Here is a 19,462-nt window from a genome sequence, read left to right as displayed (position 1 = left end):
CAGGCTGTGTTAGCGGTATGGTCCTGGTGACAGACGAAGACTGTCGAGCTGGAAGAATTGATCCCTGTCCTCCTACCTGCTCAGATCTCAGCATGACCAGCAACTGCTCTGCAACATGTATAATCGGTAAGACTCACATGCATGGTTTTTGCATTCCAATTTTGCAGAGATTACAGGGATTTTAATGCTGCACATGTATAAGAGGTGCGGGAAAAAAAGGTGTTCCCCATCTATCAGTCCATCCATCCCTTCTCTTCTTCTTCTACAAAATTGATTCGGGTTATAAGGTCAAGGTAGGAAACCCACACGTTCTCTCTCTCATTGACACCTTCCAACTTATATTAGGGGATTCCCTGGACAGGAGGGAAATATTGTCCCTCCAAGGTATTGTGAGTCTTCACCAGGATCTCTTCTCAGTGTGATGTTCCCAAAAATCCTCTGAAGGAAGGCATCCAGCAGGCATTCTGATTAGCCACCCAAACCACCCCAGCTGACTTCTTTCGATGCAAAGGAGCATATGATTGAGTGGGTCAGCCTAGTCATTTCATATAACATCTTTGCTTTTTTGCTCACCCCTTTTTTCACCATGACAGACTAGTGCAGCATTACTGAAGACAAATCCCCAATGGATCCATCTCAAGTTCAAATTTAAAGTGATAATCACACCCCTCCAGGTAACGCAATCAATGCTCACGTGATGCACTTTTCAGTACACCATCCAGAGATTCCAAAGTTGCTGGTTAATCTGAGTTGCTGTTTGTCAAATAAGCACAGACAAAAGTCAAAACCAGTGCCCAGCTAGGGCCAGGACCTACCTTCTTACTGCAGAAAGGTTTACTTAGCTTGGATGACCTTCACTATGATTGTGGTTTGTTATTCATCAAGATTGTAGTACCTGATCTTTCCTGTGAGGGCGGTTTTTCATGAGAGCCTGTACCAGCAGCTGAAAAGAAATTAATTGAAACTTTTTATGTGTGTATATATAACTTTAATGGTGTCTTTCCCCAGGCTGCCGCTGTCCCTATGGGTTGTATCTTCAGGATGGCCAATGTGTGAACTCCAGCCAGTGCGTCTGCCACTGGGATGATGAGACGCTGCAGCCTGGACAGGTGATCAGCAGAGATCAGTGCACCACATGGTGAGAGACCCAGACACATCTTCAAATATTTAAGAGTCTACAGTGGAGAACTGTTGTGTAAAAAAAATTATTATTGTGGATAATAATGAATGGCTTGCTAAAATGCTTATTTGACCTCCCCAGTATGTGCAGAGAAGGTCAGGTCACCTGTGACACTTCTAGATGTGTGGGGACTTGTCAGTGGTCCGTCTGGTCTTCATGGTCTCCATGTGATGTCACTTGCGGTGTGGGGCTGCAGCAACGCTACAGGCGAGCACATTTGTTTCTGTATAGTTTTAGATATTCCTGATAGTACCCTTATTTCACTATCATTGTGGCTCTTTTTAGGACATTTCTTTAAGGCATGGTATTTTTATTTATCTTCATTGGCTTCTGGTTACTCTTTACCATCAGCTGCCTGTTTCTTACATTTTATATTTTAAGCAATGCCTGTTTGTTAGTTCGTTCACAGGCTAATCTATCCACCGGTCCTTTCATTGCTCATTCACACTTTTTACCTTTGCATTCTATCCACCTAAACAGCAGATGCTAACACACTACTCACACATTACAGTCTTGGTAAAAATAATTTGTAGAGTATTGTGTATCAGGAGATAATGATTTGTTCCCTAGCAGGGTTTTAAAATATTTAAATCTAACCTGTGTACAAAAACACAGTTAAAACCAATTTCTCTAGCCTCTTTCATTGTACCTCCCAGTACAATGACAATGAAGACTATTCTATTCTGTTCCAAAATGGAAAAGTTGTGTACTGTATGTGAAAAAGTAGCTACAGTCAGGTCCTATAGCTGCACGACAAGACCAAATTATCACCTCTCCACCACTGTGCTTGACAGTTGGTACAAGGCGTTTGTGCTATTTTTGTTTTTTGCCACACAAGCCACTGTGTATTTTGGCCAGACATCTCTACTTTGGTCTCATATGTCCAATGAACATTGCTGTAGAAATCTCGTGGTTTCTTCAGACACATCTTTGCCCACCCTGTCAAACCCGTTTTTTTTGTTGTGTTGTTAGGAACTTTAATATTTAACATGCTAAGTGAGCCATGTAAAGTCTGAAATGGAACTTCTGGGTTTCCACCATATTTTGTCTAGTAGTTTAACCATGGGGTGAAGTTGCTAAGATGTTCACTCCTGGAAAGATACTCTTATAGTGAAATAGTCTTATAACTTTATCGGATTGTTGGGAAGCAACAATCCGATTAAGCTACTCTAATGTTCAGAGCAGCAAATTATGGGGACCCTCTGTTTTTATGATAGTGGTCACAGAATGGATAATCAGTTAATCATGTGCTGGCTGCTACAGTCCTGTTTTTTTATGTGGAACCACAAGGGTGTACTTTTTTTTGGTGTTTCCCATACTCAGTTTCGCCTTCCCCCCTTAAACAGTTTTAGTTTTAAATAAAGCTGTGTGTAATATCTAGTATATTTTTGTGCAGCTCTGGTTAGAGTTAATTCATTTTAGAACCTGATAACTCATCAGTATGTCCTTATATATATATATAAATATATAAGATAAATCTTATCTTATCAATCTAATGTCATTGTTGCAACATACAACGTGTAGTTGACAATTAAATTGGTTTACTGACTATTTGCTGATGTAAGGTGCATAGATAACATAAACTATGTACAGAATAAAATACTGTGCATAAATAATGCAACCATTAATCAGAAAAAATAAAAATTGCACTTCAAAGAAGTGAGGTGTTGATGAGAGTTATGGCACATTTGTAAAAACTGTCTATTAGTCTATTAGGGCGTGACCTCAGCACTCGAGGGTTGGCAGCTGAAACACCTGGTGTCCTGGGTGTGTACAGTTCCTCTGAATGCTTCATGCCTGCTTGGAGCAGAGTTCTGAGGATGTCCTTCAGGGGGAGAGAGTGTAGCTGATGATCATCAGGGTGGTGTTGATGATCCTCTGTAGTGCCTTCTTGTCTGTCATAGTGCAGCTTGTGTACCATACAGAAATGCAGTAAGTCAGCAAACTCTCAATGGAGCAGCGATAGAAAACGGTCAGCAGCTCCCGTCTCAGGTTGAGTCTGCCAAAGATCCTCAGAAAGAGGATCTTCTTCAAGATCTTCTGGGCCTTCTTCACAATGACTAGTGTTGGAGCTTAAGACCCTAGAATTATTTGTACAATGACTATTTATCAGATATTTAATGAGACCTTGTCAAGGCAAATTTTTCTCTTCTCAGGTCTGTGCTAGTAGCATCTGGACCAATCAGAGTGCAGCCCTGTTCAGGAGACACCTCTGAGTCCCGACGTTGCTCCATCCCATGTTTCCCTGGTATCTAAACTCACACTTACTCATATCAACTCTAACATTTTTATGCATTTTTTTTACACTTATTTTTTCAAGTCAGACTGTTTCACCTTATGTATTAACCATGATCCACAGTCTTTATGAAGCCTTCTATAAACAGTAGCATACAGTAACCTTCTCCACTTCCCGTTGCACAGCCCTACCAGATGGCACATGGAGTAAATGGACCAGATGGTCAGAGTGCACTAGGACATGTTTCAGTGACGTAGATGATGTGGGAATCAGACGGCGATTTCGCAGCTGCAACCACACACACCCAGCTTCCAACCACATGAACACAGAGCCCATGTGTGATGGAGACCATGAGGAACAAGAGCCATGCAACACTGTGCACTGTCCAGGTGACCCGAAGAACACCGTCATCCCCATATACCCATAAACAGAATATTATGCATTTATTATGCAGATTACTTAGGTCTGGTGGCTAAAACTAAAGTCTAGTCTGAGAGGTACCAAGACCAGTGGGCTTCTTCCATCCGAAAACAACCACAGTGTTCTAACATTTTAGCAGTTTATGTTAATGCTATTTTATTAACCTTTAAACCAATGTCACATTTGTATTGGATGGTAATTAAAAAAGAAGACAAAGATAATTTAGAGGCAAGTGGAGGTGCATCGCCAGAGACCTTCCACTGGGAGTCACATAATGAAAACAGAATATTGGGGGTTTCAGGGCAGAGCAGCTCCTGATACAAAGAAACCCCTATGATCTCTTTGAGATTGGAGTTGCTAACCGTAGCAGTCAGCTTTGGTCATGCTAGCCGTTAGCTTTAGCCTCCAGGACCAACTAATCTGGATTCTTTTTAAATTAGGTCATCTTCTCCAGGTGAAATATGAACTACTTATGAGCTTTTAACAGAAAATTACTTCAAGGATCGTGAACTATTGTTTCAAAATGCTAATTTTAGCTGTGTTTTTCCAGTGCATGGAGGGTGGTCATTGTGGTCTCAGTGGTCTCTGTGTACATCTGAGTGTGACTCTGGTGTTCAGACAAGGGAGAGATTCTGCAGTTCACCAACGCCACATCATGGAGGCAGTAACTGTACTGGGCCTCACATACAAACAAAGGACTGCAACTCCCATCCCTGTTCAGGTTCTCTGTCTAGATATATATACAGCTGTTAGAGGTAGTCTCAGAAAATCTTGTACACACTCACTTTGGTTAGTATTTTTATATAGTTGAATTTTTACTTTAAATCTTTTCATCTGTAAACAACATTCATTAAGTGTGTGTGTTTGTTTCCCTTTAGGTGTGTGTCCAGAGGGCATGACGTACATGACAGCAGCGGAGTGTGAGGCTCAGGGCGGGCCGTGTCCGCGGGTGTGCATGGACATGACCTCCACAGAGGTTCAGTGTGCCACCTCCTGTTACGATGGCTGTTACTGCACCCCAGGCTTCTACCTGTTCAACAGCAGCTGTGTTCCTTTGGCACAGTGCCCGTGTTACCACCAGGGAGGGATGCATCCAACGGGTGCCTCCCTGCCTGCTGATGCCTGTAACAACTGGTGCTCCTCTTTAATAATTCTCTCAGTTCAGACTGAGTATTTTAAACATTGCTCTAAACAAACGTCCTGTTTCTGTTGCAATGCTTCTCATTTATTGCTTTTGTCACATGTTTTTGTCTCAAACAGTACCTGCACTAATGGAGAAATGGAGTGTGGGACTGTTCCCTGCCCAGGTAAAGAGTGAATCATGAATTTAGCAAACACAGTTATTTTTTTATTCTCCTGGTTTTTGTTTTGTTTTGTTTTCAAATGTCTGTTCTGTTCCAGTTTTTGGTCTTAATGCAATGCTTTTTTTGTGTCCCAGTGGACTGTGGCTGGAGCAGTTGGACACAGTGGAGTGCTTGCACTCGAACATGTGATGTAGGCGTCAGACGGAGGTACCGCTCAGGAACCAATCCTCCTCCAGCCTTCGGTGGTCGTCCCTGCAAAGGAGAGAGAGTCGGGGTAGACACCTGCAGTATCGAACCCTGTCTTGGTGAGAAGTGGATCACGAATGTTTTTGATGTGATGTTGATTGTATGTGTAGAAAAGTGAAGGGTGCAGGTGTCGTAATTTGTCTAAAGGTATACGAGAACCATGGAGTATGTGGTCGGCGTGTTCTGTGACGTGTGGGGGAGGCTACAGGACCCGGACCCGTGGGCCGATCCGAATCCACGGCACAGCTCAGCAGTTCAGCAGCTGTAACCTGCAGCCTTGTGGTAACACTGATCTGATCACCAAGTTTTATTTAACATTTCAGCTACATTTAACTCATAGATCCTTTAATAAGTGGACGTTCCTAATACCTACTATGATAAAATTCCATGTCAAAATAAATTGGGTTAGAATGAATAAATGAATGAATGAATACTTAGATTTACACTTGGGCAACTGTGGCTCAGTGAGAAGAACAGTCTTCTTGCAATCCAAACCTTGTGTGTTTGATTCCAGCTTCTCAGTCACATGTCGACGTGCCCCTGGGCAAGGCACTTAACCCCAAGTTGTCCACTGAGCTGCGTATCGGTGCATGAATGTATGTACGATTGGGTGAATGTGGCTCTACTGCAAAGCTCTTTGAGTGGTCGGTATGACTGGAAAACTGCTACATAAATTTAATCCATTTACCATTTGATGTCATTGCAGACATTTCAAATCAAACATATAATTTTTGTAACACCTCCATCACTTCATGTAAAGTTTCAGCCAATCCTGGACTTTTGACTGCTAGGCAAATAATCACACAACTAAAATGTTGGGGCAGTAGAGCTTTAATCACTTTGGAATATGTCTGATCCTTTTTCATCTGGTGTTCAGGACAGCAGTGGATGAAAAGGTTCAGTTTGCTGCTTTATCCTAGTTTTTTCTTGATAATACTGTAGGTCTCAGGGTTTTCTACAACTCAGAACCTTTAATCTTTCATAGTTTTCCACACATTCCCAATTTCACATAGTTCAAGATTATTATAGGGAAGCTAGTGCTCTACCTGTGCTCTTTTTTTCTCGGCTCAGTGAAAAGAATGTAGCATGTTTTGTCATATTCAAGATGCCCTATATGTGCAAAAAGATTTGGTCTCAAAGATGCATAGTTGTTCTAAAATATGTGCATACTTTTGCATTGATGCAGAAATCAGCTGTGCGGCTCCATGCCCTCACATGGGTTGTGCTAATACCTGGTTTTTGAATTTGTTGAAGACAAAACCACTTCTTAACCGGAATACAATTTCTCCCACAGTAGAGGTTTGAGTATCATATTCCATGTTAGACAACAACAACAAAAGTTAGTTTTTAGCTCTGTTCACCAAGGTTAGAGCTCAATTAATTAACCACTAACTAGTCCACTAACTAAACATTCAGAACTAAATTCATACTTGCAACATGAAGCAGTTTTTGTTAATTTACCATTTCATTTTCTTATGCAGGTCATATTGAACAAAGTATATTGATTATGTGGGCCACTGGCAACCTGCCTTTTGCCAGCTTGTCTACATGAGTATTTTTCTGTCCTGTTCACGTTGCTCACATTAACGGAATTTATTTTGGCAGAATACCCCAAAAAGGTGATATTACTCACATATTGTTTTGCTTTAGGTGTCAAAAAGCAAAATGAGTCTGACATTTCAACAGGCTAATTAAGAATTGTGACGACTTTTAAAGCACTGCTAGCTGATCCTCTTTAATGAAACCCTAATTCTGTTTAAACGCAACAGCTGACAAAATCTTCACTCATGTAAATTAAAGACATAATCTGTTGTTATTTTGGCTATCCGTCTGGTTACAGAGAGGAAAATTAGAAACTCTGTCAGTTGCACAGATCTCCTTTGTTGCACCTACAAACCCACAGGTCCCTGCCTGCAGCAGGCTCCTGAAGAATAACATAACATAACTAGGTGCAGAAATAACTCCATTTGATTTTTTAGGTTTTGATGGTTAGAGTATGATCTTTCAGTTTGTACTGTTATGTTTAAAGCAAAAGGAGATAAATACACTACTGGTCAAAGGTTTTAGAAACACTTTCTGGTTTACTGGTTTTCTCTATGTCTATGACTATTTACATTGTACACAGATTCTCACTGAAGGCATCAAAACTGTGAATGTCACATATGGAATTATGTAGCAAACAAAAAAATTGTAAAAGAACTTTAAATATGTTTTTTATTTCAGATTCCTCAAAGTATCCACTCTTTGCTGGGATGATGGAAATATTTACCTTTGGCTGTCTCTCAATGCACCTCTGAGAAGTTCTTTTAAGACTCTTTAGAAAACCATTTCAGGTGACCACCTCATGAAGCTCATGGAGAAAATGCTAAGAGAGGAAAGCAGTCATCAGAGCAAAGGGTGGCTATTTTGAAGAATCTAAAATATGAACATTTTTAGAGTTATTTTACACTTTTTGTGTACTACATAATTCAATGTGTGTTTATTAATAATTTTGTAGCCTTTGGTGAGAATCTACAATGTAAATAGTCAGTCAGTCAGTGATTTTCTATACCGCTTCTTCCATGGTGGGTCGCAGGAATTCTGGTGCCCATCTCCAGCAGTCTATGGGCGGGAGGCGGGGTACACCCTGGACAGGTCGCCAGTCCATCGCAGTGTAAATAGCCATGAACATAAAGAGATCTTTTAAGTAAGAAAGTGTATCTAAAACCTTTGACCGGTGGTGTGCATGTTATCAATATTGGTTCCCAGTGGTTATAGTGCATAACAGCCTAAACCACGGCCATGCACAGACAGAAAGCAGTCACTGTACTCTTACCCTCGATGTATAAAATGTCTGGTGTTTGTCCTCAAAGTTTCTCACTTCCTATGTTCACTCAGGTGCCCAAGAGATCTACACCCACTTTAAGTTCATCATGTAAAACCTTTTTCTAATTTAGGTTTTTCCAAAAATATCAACGTCACTCATATTTATTCACAACACCTATCATGTGTTAGTGTCATTCTGTATTTTAGAATTTAATAAAGGTTCCCAGAAGTTTTTCTAGATGTTCTGGAAGTGGTTTTGTCATAAACTGATACTGGTCACCTGTTTTAAATGATATCAGTGTTTTCTTTTTCTTAATCCCAGTCTTAAATTCCTCCTGACCCCACTGTTAATTGTGTTTCTGTCTGAAGTGATTAAATGCTTATACTTTAACAAACAAACTTGAATCTATGAGACACTATAAAATATCTATTCCAAGTTTTAATATTCATTATATTAATTGATTTATTTTTTCTTTAGTGTTAATATTTGACTCTTTTGTATCAGGTGGGGGCAAGACATGTCCTCCAGGCCAGCAGTGGACACAATGTATGGTGGGGTCTGTGACCTGTACAGACCTCACACTGAACCTAAGCAGGAACTGTACCCCAGGCTGCCAGTGTCCACATGGGACTGTCCTGCAGGTTGGTCAAGTCGAGCCATTTTATTCATAAAGCTCATTTCAACCCAACAACAGTTGATCAAAGTTCTTTACAACCTATTGAATATCATGGGAGAATAGAACGAAATCACCGAAATAAAATGCATCAATTCAGACAAGTTGAAAGCCCAGTGAACAAAATTTGGTTTCTAAACAAGTTTAAAAAATATCTGATGTAAGAGAGGTACTAATGTGCAAGAGGAATTTATTCCACAGTTTGGGATCAGCTACTGCAAAAGCCCAGTCCTCTCTATTTTCATTCTGGATCTGGGAACATCAAGGCGATGTTGTTCAACAGACCTCAGTGATCTAGTTGGAGCATGTATAGTCATAAGATCACTGAGGTAATGAGGTGCAAGTCCAATTAAAGATTAAGAAGAAAGCAATAACATCTTAAAAATAAATTCTTAAACATATAGGCAGCCAGTGCAAGGAAGCCATTATGGGAGTCATGCAGTATTGCTTGCGTGTACCAGTTAAAAGTCAAGCTGCAGCATTTTGTACCAACTGTAGTCGAAAGATCTGTGACACTACCATTGCCAATATCAACACTAATGCAATAGTCCGGATGGAATGAAGGCATGAATGGTGTTTTTAAGGCCACCAAAAGACTGGAACATCGTCACTTTTGTTATAACTTTTAATTGAAAAAAGACAGTTAAAAGCCAGTTTTAACTGTAAAAAGCCAGCTCCCAGAAAACATCTATTAGTTAAAGTTTAAACTGTTATCCAGAACTGTTATCCCCCAGGTTTCTAAAAGGGCTAAAATCTAGAAGGTCTAAAATGTAAGACCTCTCTTTTTTCTGGAATAAGTTTTAAAGTGTTTAATGCCAGCCACACCTCAATTTCCTCTAACACTGAAAAACACTGAAAAGGGTCATTGAAATGAGTTCTGGCAAAAATACCTAATTGGTATGAAACTTGTATGACATCTTTGTCAAAATGAAATGTGATTCCATGCTTTCTATTACCCAAAGGAAGCATATAAAGGGCAACGAGGACAGATCGAAGAATTGGTTCCCGAGGGACACCACAATGAGAGATGAGCATCTGAAGATAACACATCACTGTCTGACTTTGAAAACTCTGTCCCTCAAACAAGATTTGAACCACTGCAAATCTGATCCCTTATTCCCACTAATATGATCTAAACGAGATATAAAGACACTATCATTCACTGTATCAAAAGCAGAACTGAGGTCTAAAAGCACTAAGATGACAGGATTCTGTGTCAGTTAACGACAAAATGTAATGGAGAGCTTTTAAAAGTCCCGTCTCAGGTATACAGTATGATGTGCTTTAAAAGCAGACTGAAAAATCTCAGGGATAACACAATAATCCTAAAATGCCTGGAGCTGAAGATGGTACATGTTCTTCAATGCCTTGATGATAAAAGGTAATTTTGAAATTGGTTTAAAATTAGATAAAACTGTTGAGTCAAGTATATGCTTTGTACAAACAGGCTCTTTCACAGCACGCTTAAAATGGTTTATAAATAGTTAACCACCTCAGCCAGAAAGAAAGGGACACAGGCTCAAAGTGATCAAATACAGAAGTCAGCATGTGATGGTTGGTGGGGGAAGACATGCACTTATAGCTACACATTCTGTTATTAAGAAAGTTTCGCTCAGAAGCTTTTATATTTTCAGGACGGTAAATGTGTGCCTCAGTCAGACTGCCGCTGTGATGTTGAGGGAGAGCTGTACACACCTGGTGACACTGTGCCCAGAAACTGCAAGAACTGGTAGGATAATGCAGTGTAAATCAAATCTAAGGGCCTGTTTTTACTTCTGTTCATCAGTAAACAAAGTCAGAGTAAAACTGATTGATATTTTTCCAACATTTCAGCACATGTGAAAGAGGAAAGCTTGTAAATTGCTCTCAAATCAGCTGCAATGGTAGGAAGAACATCTTTGAATTGGGAATTACTTCAGCATGTAGAAGATTTCTAATGTGTTTCTGTATTTTACGTGGCAATATTTTGATCCATATCAAGTGGATGGCCAGTGGGCAGGGTGGACTCCATGGGGTCAATGCTCAGTGTCGTGTGGACCGGGTCTCCAGTCTCGGTACCGGTTCTGTTCCAGTCCTCAGCGATCTGGAAGTGGACTTCCATGTCTTGGTCCTCACCGTGAGGATCAAGTCTGCGTCATTGCATCATGTGATCGTGAGTAAACCATGTGTTGAATTTGTCTTCAGAGTTTCATTCATGTTTGTTTTTTAATCTTTTGTTTGAATCAGCCACTTAGAAAATTAAAGCTGAATCTTATCACACATGGTAACATTTCAGAGTGGGCCTGTTTTTTTTTCTCAATAAAACAACCAGATTATCGGATTTACCGTTGCAATGAACAAGGATTGATCTTTATGTGCTCTCAAGATAAGATTTTTCTTTTTTTATTATGATGTGACGGCTCTTTTTTTAGTTGATGGAGACTGGAGTCATTGGAGTTATTGGACAGAGTGCACTAAGTCATGTGGCGGGGGGATTCAAAGCCGGAGGAGACACTGCGACAGCCCCAATCCTGAGGGGGATGGGAATTACTGCGAGGGGCTGGGAACAGAAGTCAGAGCCTGTAACACCAACCATTGTCCAGGTACAATGACACAATGCAGGAAGAGGGATTAAGCTGATGTTGTGAGTTTGCAAAGGGCCTCCTATCAATGAAACTGTATGTGTATGTTCTAGTGCCACCTTGTTCGAAGGTCCCGGGAACAGTTTTCAGCAGCTGTGGGCCCTCCTGTCCTCGATCCTGTGACGACCTGGCAGTAAGTGTAGCCAAGCAGCATTTTTAGCCACAACTACAACAACAGAACTATATATTATATATTTTAGGCCTTGCAAAGTTATTCATAACCTAACCTTTGAAGTCTTGCTCCAAGTCCACAGCTAAATTTAGGTCCGGAATTTGACTAAGCCATTCTAATACATGAACATGCTTTGATATAGGTGGCCCATTAAATGTATGTGCGGCCCCAAAAAGTACTCAAAAGCAGACCTGAGTGCACCCAAATCTGCTTTTACTTGATTTATTAAACTTGACTAAATGTAGCAAACATTTTCAAAAAAGAGAGACTCAAATCCTGTTCCTTTTGCTGTAAATAGACAAGAAAATAAAAATCTGCCAAAGCCCTTAACAAATTTAGATACCTTATGCATTTCTTTCAATAAAGCAAACTTACAAAACTTTTTGATGTTTTGGATGTACTGTATAATGATTTTCAAAACACTTGCTTAGATCACTACTGTGTTTCTATAAATATTGCATGTGTAGTTAATAAAGAAATAACCTTCAAACGTTTGTGTTTTATATTGAAAAAGAAATAAATCCTATTTTTATGGCCAGCGAGCCCTTTGGCCTGATGATTTTGGCCAGTGCAGCAAAATGTTTGGACACCACTGACCTTTAAACCATTCCCTTGAAGGGTTTTTGCAGAGTTTAACATGCTTCTTAGAGGATTGTTCTGTATTTTGCTCAATTCTTCATCTATCAACTACGACCAGTTTTTCTGCCTAAGCTGTAGAAAAGCATCTCCACAGCATAATACTGCCACCATCATTATTCCCAATGAGTATTGTGTGATGTCAATTTGCCTCGGCATGCAGTATTTTGAATGTAGGACACAAAAATGTAATTGTTTAATTTTGGTCTCACCTGACTAGAATACCTTCTTTCACATGTTTTTGTGTCCCATATCCCTTAGGCAAACTTTAAACTGAACGTTCTTTAAGTAATGGCTTTCTTCCTCCATATAGGCCAGATTTATGGATTGCAACACTAATAGGTGTCCTGTTGATAGCTTCTTCCACCTGAGCAGTGGATTTTATTTAAGGGTATTAAAATTAAAGGATGCACACTTTTCTAACTTTTCTCCCTTTTTTACATTGAAGATTAAAGTTATGTGGGTGTAATGTGACAAAAGGGTTGTTTATAAATGCAGTGTACTCTGTACTCTGTAGATAAAAACAAATAATAATTATGCCTTATTTCAATGTCTCCAAGCAATGTGAGTGGCATTGTGAGCCAGGGTGCTACTGCACAGAAGGAAAGGTCCTATCAGCCAATGGGACGGTCTGTGTAGCGAGGGAAGACTGTCCCTGTTTGGACATAAACACTGGCCACCGAGTAGAAGCAGGAGAGTCTACTGAGGCTCCTGATGGATGCAACAACTGGTCAGTATAATGGAGACAGCACACCTCATGCAATTGTTGATGATTTATCAAAGTTACATCTGAAAAAAGAATTAGCTCTGTTTTTTTCTGTGTTGCAGCACATGTGAGGGTGGCAAGTTCAACTGCACCAGAGAGCCTTGTCCAGGTAGGTAAAGTCACCTAAAAAGGACCTGTATGTGATGGACTCTCAACATGACTTCCAAAATAATCAGAACAAATTGGTACATCCCTCTTTCCTAGTGTCTGGTGGGTGGTGTGAGTGGTCACAGTGGACACCCTGCTCCAGAACCTGTGGGGCAGAGTCGGTGTCTCGCTACAGAAGCTGTAACTGCCCTGAACCAAAAGCTGGGGGAGAACCCTGTCCTGGAGAACAGGAAATGCACAATGGGATAGGAGTTCGAATACAGAGACAGCCCTGCCCTGTCATCACGTTCTGCCCAAGTAAGATCCTGCCAAAAATAGCTTTGGTAAAATGTAATAGTACTGATCAAGTGATCCATTACAATTTACAATTAAATGCATGTGGCCAGTTATGCAAATGATGTAATAATATCATTTATCAACTTTTAGGATAGCCAATAGCTTTATGAGGAGTTGGCATCAGTAAAACTAGTATATTAGCTTCAGATTCTGTATACCTTTGTGCAATTTACATTTAGTTTTTCCTCTTTGATGGAACTGCTATTAATTGTATATTAGGATCTCCTGTGAAAATTGAAAGAATGCTCCTTGCTGTTGCTTCAATTTTGAAACTGTATGTTCAACTAATAGTACAAGTTCGTCAACAAAATTTCAATATTGTGGAAAAGTTAGATGTTGGAAACTAATGGTGTCACACTCTAATCAGCTAGTTAAATCAAAACCCCTTAAAAGGTTTCCTGAGCCTATATATGGTCTCTTAGTTCCTGGACCCATGAGCAGAAAAAGTTTAAATCATTATTTTACATTTAATTTTTTTATCAGCCTGCATCTGGCCAGAGTTGTAGCTTTACAACTACACGATTAATTTACAATAAATACTAAACACTGATTGACACACTTATTTTTCTTTTCTTATCATCAGGTAAACACATATCAGACAAGTACAGAACATATTTTTAGTAAAATCTGTATTTATTAGAATAAAAAATTATAATCAGTCCAGAAGTTCATGGAATTTATATTTTGACTGTCTAATCATAAGTAAATATTCATATAAATTAAAAGATGAGTAGACAGTGGAGTGGAGGATGGCAGGACATGAAGAGGATCAGAGCTTGCAGAAGCTCCAAACCTGGAACTGTGGTCTCTCCTCCTGCAGAGCTGTCTGCATAAAACTATGAAAAATTAAAAATATTAGATAAATAAACATAAGAGTTCATACTCCACTAATGTAGGTTTACATTAAGAGACGGGGAAATTTGTATTTGTTCTGTACATCGGCACTGCATTAAAATCTTTGTCTTACGAACTGCGGTGAAATAGTTAATTAATGCCACAGGTAACTTAAAATCACAAATGTCCAGTAAAAAATATTTTGTTTTTTTTCTGGTACTTGCGGTTATTCACCACAGACCTTCTACACACCTTATATTCACATTCAGGCCCCATAAACAGATAACAGATAGCGGGAAATCCCAGAGTGCCGGGCTGTGATTAGGCAGTGGTCCGGTCCAGCCCCGTGGTTAGCTTAGCAGTCAGACCAGCCTATAAACGGAGCTCCGCTGCTCCAAAAACTCCAAAAACAAACATTTAAAGTAGGCTCATTCTGCATGAACTGACTGCACAGATGAAGTTTTGAGTTCTACTTCCTTGCTTAAAACATTTTAAAACTACTTTTTGTGACAAATTAATGGTATAAAAACGATTAATTTGTATAGTAATCTCTGGCATTACCAAAGCTGCTGGTGCCAAACCTCGCTGCACACAGCCCCTCCCCTTTATCAAATCGTAGGGAAAGCTAAAAGACCATGTGCAGAGTAGGACTATTTACCTGTGAAAATAAAGCCCCGAAAAAGTAAAATTACCAGGAGAAATTTGTTTCAAAATGCAACCTGGGGTTTACTAAGCCTGGTGCTTCTACAGGTAATGGAAAAGGGGCTAAGGAAGACTGAAGAAGTACAGAACCCATGTTGATGTGTTGACCATGTTGACCGGGTGATTATTTGGGGTACCATGTCATGTACTGGTGTTGGTCGACTGTATTTTCTTAAGTCCTCAGTCAATGCAGCCATCTACCATGAAATTTTAGAGCACTTTATGCTTCCTTCTGCTGATAAGCTTTATGGAGATGCGGATTTTATTTTTCACACTGCCAAACGTACCAAATGCTGATCCATGACCGCTGAACCAGCAGATCTGTTAGAGAATATATGGAGTTTTGTCAAGTGGAAGATGACAATTAGACCCAACAATGCAGATGACCTGAAGGCAGCTATCAAAGCAACCCGGGCCTCCATTAACACCTCAGCAGGACCATGCCACATTGATGCAGTAATTCATGCAAAGTGCATAGAAACAAACTCTTCAGAGGCCTGACATGTGTGATGTATATTTCCCTTTTTATTGACTCTTTGTAATATTAAAACATCTGAGACATTGAAATTTGGGTTTTCATTTTCTGTGAGACATAATCATCAAAATTGCAAGAAATAAAAGCTTGAAGCATTTCACTCAATGTGTAATGAATCTAAGTTATGTAGGAGTTTCACTTCCTGAAATAAAAAAGAAAGATATAAATTTTCTTTCAAATACTTAAAAAATAGACATACTTGTCTACCCTTGTCTATCCTTCATCCACCACAGTGGAACTACAGCTCTGGCAGCCCCCACTCGTGCAAATGCACAGAAGGATGATAAATGACTTTTTTAGGCTGAATCCTATTTTTCATCTTTCCTCAACCGTCAACTGCCTCCTCCATACCTTAGTACTTCATTCAGGCAGTGGTAAACTATTTTGCTGAGAAACCGGACACTTCTTCAAAAAGCTGATTTATCATCATCAGTTCTCACTTATTCCATATGCAAAAAAAAATGACCTAATGTGCCCCTAGGTGTTACATAAAGTTCTAGGTCCTGCAGCTGATGTCAGCAGAGGTTATTTTTGCTCGTGTTAAAGAGCAAGCAATCATATAAAGCAAAATGTGCCCATGTTGGAAATATATACATATGTTAATCTATTTAAACTGTGTTCAGAGTTTTATAATGTATCACCATCACATTAGAAAAAAAACATATATGATATATAGTTTTTCCAAAAGCAGCAGTAATATTTAAACATACCTGAAGTATACTAATAATGAGTAAAACTACAATATATAAGAATACATCATACTAGACAGTAGCACTGTTGCCTTGCAGCAAGAAGGTCCTGGGTTCAATTCCCGACCTGGGGTCTTTCTGCATGGAGTTTGCATGTTCTCCCCGTGCATGCGTGGGTTCTCACCGGGTACTCCGGCTTCCTCCCACAGTCCAAAGACATGCCTGTTAGGTTAATTGGTCACTCTAAATTGCCCTTAGGTGTATGAATGAGTGTGTGCGTGGTTGTTTGTGTGTTGCCCTGCGATGGACTGGCGACTTGTCCAGGGTGTACCCCGCCTCCTGCCCATAGACTGCTGGAGATAGGCACCAGCTCTCCCGTGACCCACTATGGAATAAGCAGTAGAAAATGACTGACTGACATACTAGACAGTAGTGTTTTTCTGTTCATGGGTATATTTTAAAGAGAAAAATATTGTGGTATTTTTGTTTTGCCTCTGCTTGTCTAAAATAATAAAAGAATTATGGCGAAAAAGAAATGTTGATCATACTACATGTTCTAAAGGATATTGTAGTCATAGAATTTTTCAAATATTTTGTTTGCTATTTTTTATTTTTATATTTAGATTTTTTTTACATCAACACTAATTAATAGTGATGCCAAATATAATATATATAGTCTAAACTAGACAACTCATTGATCATTTTTCATTAAAATATATTACCAGAGAAAATGTTTGCAGTAGATTCATATCAGTTATTTATCCCCCATTATTTATTCAGTTGCCTATTTCACAGTTATGCTTCTCCTCATTTTTGATTTTCTGTGATTTATTTTTTTGTATTCCACTGATAGTTCACGGTTCATGGAGTTCCTGGTCAGCGTGGTCAGACTGTGATGGGTGCGCTGGGTCATCAGTTCGTACCAGACACTGCAACAGTCCCCCTGCCAGATTCGGTGGCCTTCCCTGTCTGGGAGAGAGCTGGCAGAGTCGCAGATGCCATGACAACATCACTGTCTGCCCAGGTCAGCTTACTAAAAAGGTTTTATCCTGACCGTGGATGCATGTAAACATTAAGATACTTATCAAGTTTGAGAAGCTGTCTGTACATAAACTGTATAACACTGCTGTGTATTAATCCACCGTCTGTGTTAAATGTCATATTCATTTGTGTCGCAGATTGTGGTGGTGGTCAGGAAGAATGGCCATGTGGGAAGCCTTGTGCTCGCTCCTGTTCGGATCTCCATGGTGACACAGAGTGCTTGGACTCCCCCAAGTGCATCCGGACCTGTGGTTGTCCAGGTGACATGCTGCTGCAGGATGGAATCTGTGTGGCCAGAGAGGAGTGCCGCTGCAAATATCACAACAGCTCCACCACTGGTTCGATATATCTTCTGTTTATGCGCAAATGAATTAAAAAGAGAGAACTGTGTTCAACCCAAAACATAAAACTGTATATTTCTCTGCAAAGATGGTTTAGATTCCAGTAATATGTCATGGGTGTGGCCTGGTGGATATGATTGGCAGTTTGCAAATCCAGGAGATATCATCATCAGTGACTGCAAAAACTGGTAAAGCTTTTCTTAGAAGCTTTATTACATCTTAAGTCTTTCAAATGACGAGAAGCTGTTCAGTACTTTAAACTATTCAATGTACTAAACAAATATCAATTACCTTTTTTCATTTGATTCTTTATTTTTCAGCTCATGTAAGGCTGGGGTTTTGCAGTGTCAGTCTGTTCCTGGTTGCCATGTGGATGGGGACTGGGGACAATGGGGAACCTGGACCGAGTGTTCGCTTCCTTGTGGTGGAGGAGTGACTTTCAGGAGGCGTCTGTGCAACAACCCAGCCCCTCAGAGTGGTGGTAGAGGCTGCCAGGGGGTAGCTGAGCAGAAGAAAGACTGCAACATGCAAATGTGCACAGGTAGTCATCTGCTGTCAGTCCCCATTAAGCTCTAATGAAATACTAATAATTGGTACATTTATTATACTTTGAACTTTAGCTACAAATTTTTAATTCAGAGTTCAAGTCTTACAGTTTTGTTTTTAGGTCAGAAGTCTTGTTTTTATTTTGTCTTATTTTATTTGTCTCTCTCTTTTTATCTCCAGACTCAGTGGACCTTTGGCTGCCCTGGTCTGTGTGGTCTAAATGCTCAGTTACCTGTGGTGGAGGGCAGCAGTCCCGTTCTCGTGTCTGCACCTCTCCACCTTGCCATGGCATCAGTCGTCAAAGCAAAATGTGCAACACACAAGTCTGCCTTGGTGAGTTTGAGTTTTCTGTACATTTTCTGAACCATCTGCTTTACTTTTGATTTCCAACATAACTTTCTGTCAGAAAAAATAAATTGCTTTCTGTTTCTCAGTGGCTGTGTAAATAATTTCATGTACTGAGTGGCGGCATTGTCTTGTGAGGTTCCTCAAGGCTCTGTGTTGGGCCCTACTCTATTCTCATTGTATGTGTTTTCTCTTCCATGGATTTTTAGTCTTTTTTGGAATGTTTGTATTCATCTGTATGCTGATGACATGTGGCTGTACTGTTGTTTTGGGGCTTCTGCTTTTCTGCCTTGATTGGGAGGCAGAAATCATGCAATTGACTCGAGTTGAACACAAAGTGGAGATCTTGCTCATTGTCTCTGATGACATGACCCCTGAAATAAGTAAAATCCAGGTATTGAAGGTTCACCTCTTAATTTTAACCTCTGAAATGTTGGCACTGCTTTAACAGCTCAACGTTGAGCATCATTCCAAAGAGCTGATACAAAAATTGCTGATTATCTTTATTAATGGATTCTAATCTAATTTTTGGAACCTAATAGTCATTTGTCATGTTTTGCCAACATTCATTTTGGACTGACTTCGGATGGTGCTTCAGATTGAACTTCAAAAGCTTTAACTGGTATAAATGGAAGAGCCCACACCACTCTAGTTGTATCTTCCTTGCACTGCTTTCAAATGAATTCTAAAATTCATGTAAAACATTTTGATCCAACTCTTAGGGACTAACACATAGAACTTTCTCATTATATTTCAAACCTTTTGAAACCTTTCATTTTGCACTCCTAAGGTAATCAGATCAAACATTGATACATGAATTCTGTGTACAACTCATGGGCATCAATCTCTCCAGTCAGTAGCCCCAGGGCTTCTTCTGCCCATCCGTTGCATAGACAACGCTTTAATGTGTCCAGCATTAGATATT

The 19,462-nt window shown here is 39.8% G+C and overlaps 1 protein-coding gene across 1 annotated transcript in view; it reads left to right on the top strand.

Moving 5' to 3' along the window:
• The window catches only part of sspo (SCO-spondin), a 131,218-nt gene that overhangs the window by 52,197 nt on the left and 59,559 nt on the right, over positions 1-19,462 (top strand). The window contains exons 59-82 of the mRNA XM_047350561.1: positions 4-126; positions 1,009-1,138; positions 1,262-1,387; positions 3,337-3,428; positions 3,602-3,805; positions 4,387-4,557; positions 4,715-4,970; positions 5,097-5,143; positions 5,275-5,445; positions 5,534-5,668; positions 8,697-8,833; positions 10,500-10,594; positions 10,699-10,748; positions 10,847-11,017; positions 11,277-11,447; positions 11,540-11,623; positions 12,913-13,024; positions 13,123-13,169; positions 13,265-13,465; positions 17,118-17,288; positions 17,443-17,643; positions 17,744-17,834; positions 17,967-18,078; positions 18,441-18,525. Coding sequence (XP_047206517.1) covers positions 4-126; positions 1,009-1,138; positions 1,262-1,387; positions 3,337-3,428; positions 3,602-3,805; positions 4,387-4,557; positions 4,715-4,970; positions 5,097-5,143; positions 5,275-5,445; positions 5,534-5,668; positions 8,697-8,833; positions 10,500-10,594; positions 10,699-10,748; positions 10,847-11,017; positions 11,277-11,447; positions 11,540-11,623; positions 12,913-13,024; positions 13,123-13,169; positions 13,265-13,465; positions 17,118-17,288; positions 17,443-17,643; positions 17,744-17,834; positions 17,967-18,078; positions 18,441-18,525 — 3,183 coding nt within the window. The remainder of the gene's footprint in view (positions 1-3; positions 127-1,008; positions 1,139-1,261; positions 1,388-3,336; positions 3,429-3,601; positions 3,806-4,386; positions 4,558-4,714; positions 4,971-5,096; positions 5,144-5,274; positions 5,446-5,533; positions 5,669-8,696; positions 8,834-10,499; positions 10,595-10,698; positions 10,749-10,846; positions 11,018-11,276; positions 11,448-11,539; positions 11,624-12,912; positions 13,025-13,122; positions 13,170-13,264; positions 13,466-17,117; positions 17,289-17,442; positions 17,644-17,743; positions 17,835-17,966; positions 18,079-18,440; positions 18,526-19,462) is intronic.

This window comes from Girardinichthys multiradiatus, chromosome 21 (genome assembly GCF_021462225.1).
Source record: "Girardinichthys multiradiatus isolate DD_20200921_A chromosome 21, DD_fGirMul_XY1, whole genome shotgun sequence".
In the NCBI taxonomy this organism is placed as follows: Eukaryota; Metazoa; Chordata; class Actinopteri; order Cyprinodontiformes; family Goodeidae; genus Girardinichthys; species Girardinichthys multiradiatus.
The sequence above is the reverse complement of the archived record's forward strand: the minus strand, read 5'-3'. Positions and strand labels throughout refer to the sequence as shown.